Raw genomic sequence first — 6,751 nt, 5'->3', positions numbered from 1 at the left:
AGCAATCGATTGTGGGTGAATGCTGCGCCCCCTTCCTCCCCTGCTGTGTCTGGCTGCCCTGTGTTGTGGTGCCCTGCTGCCTTATGTTGCCGTGCCACCTTCATCCGACCCAGTGCTGTGTTGCTGCCCTGTGTTGCTGCACCCCCTTCCTCCCCTGCGGTGCCACCTTCCTCACCCCCCACAGTGCCCGGCTGCCTTGTGTTGTGCCACCTTCCTCCTTCACGGTGCCCGGCTGCCATGTGCTGCTGCACCCCCTTCTTTCCCTGCTGTGCCCGGCTGCCATGTGCTGCTGCGCCCCCTTCTTTCCCTGCTGTGCCCGGCTGCCTTGTGTTGTGCCACCTTCCTCCTTCACGGTGCCCGGCTGCCATGTGCTGCTGCGCCCCCTTCTTTCCCTGCTGTGCCCGGCTGCCATGTGCTGCTGCGCCCCCTTCTTTCCCTGCTGTGCCCGGCTGCCTTGTGTTGTGCCACCTTCCTCCTTCATGGTGCCCTGCTGCCATGTGTCTACTGCGCCCCCTTTCCCTGCTGTGCCCGGCTGCACTGTGTTGCTGCGCCCCCTTCCTCCCCTGCGGTGCCCGGCTGCACTGTGTTGCTGCGTCCCTTTCCTTCCCCGCGGTGCCCGGCTGCACTGTGCTGCTGCGCCCCCTTCTTTCCCTGCTGTGCCCGGCTGCACTGTGTTGCTGCGCCCCCTTCCTCCCCTGCGGTGCCCGGCTGCACTGTGTTGCTGCGCCCCCTTCCTCCCCTGCGGTGCCCTGCTGCCATGTGCTGCTGCGCCCCCTTCCTCCCCTGCGGTGCCCGGCTGCACTGTGTTGCTGCGACCCTTTCCTTCCCCGCGGTGCCCGGTTGCACTTTGTTGCTGCGTCCCTTTCCTTCCCCGCGGTGCCCGGCTGCACTGTGTTGCCGCGCCCCCTTCTTTCCCTGCTGTGCCCGGCTGCACTGTGTTGCTGCGCCCCCTTCCTCCCCTGCGGTGCCCGGCTGCATTGTTTTGCTGCGTCCCTTTCCTTCCCCTGCGGTGCCCTGCTGCCATGTGCTGCTGCGCCCCCTTCCTCCCCTGCGGTGCCCGGCTGCACTGTGTTGCTGCGCCCCCTTCTTTCCCTGCTGTGCCCGGCTGCACTGTGTTGCTGCGCCCCCTTCCTCCCCTGCGGTGCCCGGCTGCACTGTGCTGCTGCGTCCCTTTCCTTCCCCGCGGTGCCCGGCTGCACTGTGTTGCTGCGCCCCCTTCCTCCCCTGCGGTGCCCGGCTGCACTGTGTTGCTGCGTCCCTTTCCTTCCCCTGCGGTGCCCGGCTGCACTGTGTTGCTGCGTCCCTTTCCTTCCCCTGCGGTGCCCGGCTGCACTGTGTTGCTGCGTCCCTTTCCTTCCCCGCGGTGCCCGGCTGCACTGTGTTGCTGCGCCCCCTTCCTCCCCTGCGGTGCCCGGCTGCACTGTGTTGCTGCGCCACCTTCCTCCCCTGCGGTGCCCGGCTGCACTGTGTTGCTGCGTCCCTTTCCTTCCCCTGCGGTGCCCGGCTGCACTGTGTTGCTGCGTCCCTTTCCTTCCCCGCGGTGCCCGGCTGCACTGTGTTGCTGCGCCCCCTTCCTCCCCTGCGGTGCCCGGCTGCACTGTGTTGCTGCGTCCCTTTCCTTCCCCTGCGGTGCCCGGCTGCACTGTGTTGCTGCGTCCCTTTCCTTCCCCTGCGGTGCCCGGCTGCACTGTGTTGCTGCGTCCCTTTCCTTCCCCTGCGGTGCCCGGCTGCACTGTGTTGCTGCGCCCCCTTCCTCCCCTGCGGTGCCCGGCTGCACTGTGTTGCTGCGCCCCCTTCCTCCCCTGCGGTGCCCGGCTGCACTGTGTTGCTGCGCCCCCTTCCTCCCCTGCGGTGCCCGGCTGCACTGTGTTGCTGCGTCCCTTTCCTCCCCTGCGGTGCCCGGCTGCACTGTGTTGCTGCGCCCCCTTCCTCCCCTGCGGTGCCCGGCTGCACTGTGTTGCTGCGCCCCCTTCCTCCCCTGCGGTGCCCGGCTGCACTGTGTTGCTGCGTCCCTTTCCTCCCCTGCGGTGCCCGGCTGCACTGTGTTGCTGCGCCCCCTTCCTCCCCTGCGGTGCCCGGCTGCACTGTGTTGCTGCGCCCCCTTCCTCCCCTGCGGTGCCCGGCTGCACTGTGTTGCTGCGTCCCTTTCCTTCCCCGCGGTGCCCGGCTGCACTGTGTTGCTGCGCCCCCTTCCTCCCCTGCGGTGCCCGGCTGCACTGTGTTGCTGCGCCCCCTTCCTCCCCTGCGGTGCCCGGCTGCACTGTGTTGCTGCGTCCCTTTCCTCCCCTGCGGTGCCCGGCTGCACTGTGTTGCTGCGCCCCCTTCCTCCCCTGCGGTGCCCGGCTGCACTGTGTTGCTGCGCCCCCTTCCTCCCCTGCGGTACCCGGCTGCACTGTGTTGCTGCGTCCCTTTCCTTCCCCGCGGTGCCCGGCTGCACTGTGTTGCTGCGTCCCTTTCCTTCCCCGCGGTGCCCGGCTGCACTGTGTTGCTGCGCCCCCTTCCTCCCCTGCGGTGCCCGGCTGCACTGTGTTGCTGCGTCCCTTTCCTTCCCCTGCGGTGCCCGGCTGCACTGTGTTGCTGCGTCCCTTTCCTTCCCCTGCGGTGCCCGGCTGCACTGTGTTGCTGCGTCCCTTTCCTTCCCCTGCGGTGCCCGGCTGCACTGTGTTGCTGCGCCCCCTTCCTCCCCTGCGGTGCCCGGCTGCACTGTGTTGCTGCGCCCCCTTCCTCCCCTGCGGTGCCCGGCTGCACTGTGTTGCTGCGCCCCCTTCCTCCCCTGCGGTGCCCGGCTGCACTGTGTTGCTGCGTCCCTTTCCTCCCCTGCGGTGCCCGGCTGCACTGTGTTGCTGCGCCCCCTTCCTCCCCTGCGGTGCCCGGCTGCACTGTGTTGCTGCGCCCCCTTCCTCCCCTGCGGTGCCCTGCTGCACTGTGTTGCTGCGTCCCTTTCCTCCCCTGCGGTGCCCGGCTGCACTGTGTTGCTGCGCCCCCTTCCTCCCCTGCGGTGCCCGGCTGCACTGTGTTGCTGCGCCCCCTTCCTCCCCTGCGGTGCCCGGCTGCACTGTGTTGCTGCGTCCCTTTCCTTCCCCGCGGTGCCCGGCTGCACTGTGTTGCTGCGCCCCCTTCCTCCCCTGCGGTGCCCGGCTGCACTGTGTTGCTGCGCCCCCTTCCTCCCCTGCGGTGCCCGGCTGCACTGTGTTGCTGCGTCCCTTTCCTCCCCTGCGGTGCCCGGCTGCACTGTGTTGCTGCGCCCCCTTCCTCCCCTGCGGTGCCCGGCTGCACTGTGTTGCTGCGCCCCCTTCCTCCCCTGCGGTACCCGGCTGCACTGTGTTGCTGCGTCCCTTTCCTTCCCCTGCGGTGCCCGGCTGCACTGTGTTGCTGCGTCCCTTTCCTTCCCCGCGGTGCCCGGCTGCACTGTGTTGCTGCGCCCCCTTCCTCCCCTGCGGTGCCCGGCTGCACTGTGTTGCTGCGTCCCTTTCCTCCCCTGCGGTGCCCGGCTGCACTGTGTTGCTGCGCCCCCTTCCTCCCCTGCGGTGCCCGGCTGCACTGTGTTGCTGCGCCCCCTTCCTCCCCTGCGGTGCCCGGCTGCACTGTGTTGCTGCGTCCCTTTCCTCCCCTGCGGTGCCCGGCTGCACTGTGTTGCTGCGCCCCCTTCCTCCCCTGCGGTGCCCGGCTGCACTGTGTTGCTGCGCCCCCTTCCTCCCCTGCGGTGCCCGGCTGCACTGTGTTGCTGCGCCCCCTTCCTCCCCTGCGGTGCCCGGCTGCACTGTGTTGCTGCGCCCCCTTCCTCCCCTGCGGTGCCCGGCTGCACTGTGTTGCTGCGTCCCTTTCCTCCCCTGCGGTGCCCGGCTGCACTGTGTTGCTGCGCCCCCTTCCTCCCCTGCGGTGCCCGGCTGCACTGTGTTGCTGCGCCCCCTTCCTCCCCTGCGGTGCCCGACTGCACTGTGTTGCTGCGCCCCCTTCCTCCCCTGCGGTGCCCGGCTGCACTGTGTTGCTGCGCCCCCTTCCTCCCCTGCGGTGCCCTGCTGCCATGTGCTGCTGCGCCCCCTTCCTCCCCTGCGGTGCCCGGCTGCACTGTGTTGCTGCGCCCCCTTCTTTCCCTGCTGTGCCCGGCTGCACTGTGTTGCTGCGCCCCCTTCCTCCCCTGCGGTGCCCGGCTGCACTGTGCTGCTGTGTCCCTTTCCTTCCCCGCGGTGCCCGGCTGCACTGTGTTGCTGCGCCCCCTTCCTCCCCTGCGGTGCCCGGCTGCACTGTGTTGCTGCGTCCCTTTCCTTCCCCTGCGGTGCCCGGCTGCACTGTGTTGCTGCGTCCCTTTCCTTCCCCTGCGGTGCCCGGCTGCACTGTGTTGCTGCGTCCCTTTCCTTCCCCGCGGTGCCCGGCTGCACTGTGTTGCTGCGCCCCCTTCCTCCCCTGCGGTGCCCGGCTGCACTGTGTTGCTGCGCCACCTTCCTCCCCTGCGGTGCCCGGCTGCACTGTGTTGCTGCGTCCCTTTCCTTCCCCTGCGGTGCCCGGCTGCACTGTGTTGCTGCGTCCCTTTCCTTCCCCGCGGTGCCCGGCTGCACTGTGTTGCTGCGCCCCCTTCCTCCCCTGCGGTGCCCGGCTGCACTGTGTTGCTGCGTCCCTTTCTTTCCCCTGCGGTGCCCGGCTGCACTGTGTTGCTGCGTCCCTTTCCTTCCCCTGCGGTGCCCGGCTGCACTGTGTTGCTGCGTCCCTTTCCTTCCCCTGCGGTGCCCGGCTGCACTGTGTTGCTGCGTCCCTTTCCTCCCCCGCGGTGCCCGGCTGCACTGTGTTGCTGCGTCCCTTTCCTCCCCTGCGGTGCCCGGCTGCACTGTGTTGCTGCGTCCCTTTCCTCCCCCGCGGTGCCCGGCTGCACTGTGTTGCTGCGTCCCTTTCCTCCCCCGCGGTGCCCGGCTGCACTGTGTTGCTGCGTCCCTTTCCTTCCCCTGCGGTGCCCGGCTGCACTGTGTTGCTGCGTCCCTTTCCTTCCCCTGCGGTGCCCGGCTGCACTGTGTTGCTGCGTCCCTTTCCTTCCCCTGCGGTGCCCGGCTGCACTGTGTTGCTGCGTCCCTTTCCTCCCCCGCGGTGCCCGGCTGCACTGTGTTGCTGCGCCCCCTTCCTCCCCTGCGGTGCCCGGCTGCACTGTGTTGCTGCGTCCCTTTCCTTCCCCGCGGTGCTTGGCTGCCGTTTTCCCCCTAGCCATAGTTCGTCATTAACAGCGATGATGATGTCTCTCCAGATACGATGGTGGAGCTTGTGGGGCGGTCCTGCCGGTCTCCTGCTGATCTGCACCCTGGTAGTGGTGGGCGCCGTGCCCATAGACACGGATAAGACCAAGGGGAATGTGGAGGCAGCAAGTGAAGGGCAGAAGTCTCAGTCGTCGGTGAGCATCAGGTGGCGGTACTCGGGAGCAGTCGGTGGGTGGGAGCAACTGTGACGTGTTTCTCTTGTGGCAGGACACGGGGCTCTACTACGATCGGTATCTGCGGGAGGTGGTGGAAGTTCTGGAGACTGACCAACACTTCCGAGAGAAGATCCAGGCCGCCGACATGGAGGACATCAAGGTAAGAGCAGCGGGGGCACATACTTTCCTGGGGGCCCCACCTCCCGACCGCTGTGGCCGGCACAGCTCTCCCTGGGCTCCCGTGTAATGGCTGCTGCTTTTCTGTACGTCTCCGCAGAGCGGGAAGATTAGCAAAGAGCTGGACCTTGTCGGCCATCACATCCGGACTAAGCTGGACGAACTGAAGAGGCAGGAGGTGGCGCGCCTGCGGATGCTGATCAAGGCCAAGCTCAGCGGCCCGGAGGGTGCGTAATAGGGGAGCCGTGCGCCTGCCCTTCAGAAAGCTGCACCAACTTCTACCGTCACTTCCTCTTTAAAATTTGTACTTTCATGCCTCTGTCTGCAGCGTTCGCTCCTCCGTCTGCGGAGCTCATGATTTGCCGACACTGATCCGTCACCTCCATATTGAAATGGTTCAGGGTGACTGCACAGCTCTCGACCCCCACCCCCTTCCTGCACAGGCCACAGCTCCCCCTCCCCTCTTCCTGCACAGGCCACAGCTCGCCCTCCCCTCTTCCTGCACAGGCCACGGCTCGTCCTCTCTCTTCCCCCTCTTCCTTCACAGGCCACGGCTCGTCCACTCTCCCCCCTCTTCCTGCACAGGCCACAGCTCCCCCTCCCCTCTTCCTGCACAGGCCACAGCTCGCCCTCCCCTCTTCCTGCACAGGCCACGGCTCGTCCTCTCTCTCTCTTCCCCCTCTTCCTTCACAGGCCACGGCTCGTCCTCTCCCCCCCCTCTTCCTGCACAGGCCACGGCTCCTTTCCCCCCCTCTTCCTGCACAGGCCACGGCTCGTCCTCTCCCCCCCTCTTCCTGCACAGGCCACGGCTCGTCCTCCTCCCCCCCCTTTCCTGCACAGGCCACGGCTCGTCCTCTCCTCCCCCCCTCTTCCTGCACAGGCCACAGCTCATCTTCTCTCCCCCCTCTTCCTGCACAGGCCACGGCTCGTCCTCTCCCCCCCCTCTTCCTGCACAGGCCACGGCTCCTTCCCCCCCCCCCCTCTTCCTGCACAGGCCACGGCTCGTCCTCTCCTCCCCCCCCCTTCCTGCACAGGCCACGGCTCGTCCTCTCCTCCCCCCCCCTTCCTGCACAGGCCACGGCTCGTCCTCTCCTCCCCCCCCCTTCCTGCACAGGCCACAGCTCATCTTCTCTCCCCCCTCTTCCTGCACAGGCCACGGCTCGTCCTCCCCCCCCCTCT

The 6,751-nt window shown here is 68.0% G+C and overlaps 1 protein-coding gene across 1 annotated transcript in view; it reads left to right on the top strand.

The window, feature by feature from the left end:
• Positions 1–5,197: 5,197 nt before the first annotated feature.
• NUCB2 (nucleobindin 2) overlaps positions 5,198–6,751 on the top strand; it is a 40,204-nt gene continuing 38,650 nt past the window's right edge. Inside the window, exons 1-3 of the mRNA XM_073564286.1 lie at positions 5,198–5,374; positions 5,448–5,555; positions 5,673–5,799. Coding sequence (XP_073420387.1) covers positions 5,213–5,374; positions 5,448–5,555; positions 5,673–5,799 — 397 coding nt within the window. The 5' untranslated portion in view covers positions 5,198–5,212. The remainder of the gene's footprint in view (positions 5,375–5,447; positions 5,556–5,672; positions 5,800–6,751) is intronic.

This window comes from Dendrobates tinctorius, unplaced genomic scaffold (genome assembly GCF_039654945.1).
Source record: "Dendrobates tinctorius isolate UK_male_01 unplaced genomic scaffold, ASM3965494v1 ptg000445l, whole genome shotgun sequence".
Lineage (NCBI taxonomy): Eukaryota > Metazoa > Chordata > Amphibia > Anura > Dendrobatidae > Dendrobates > Dendrobates tinctorius.
This window is presented reverse-complemented; position numbering and strand designations above follow the sequence as displayed.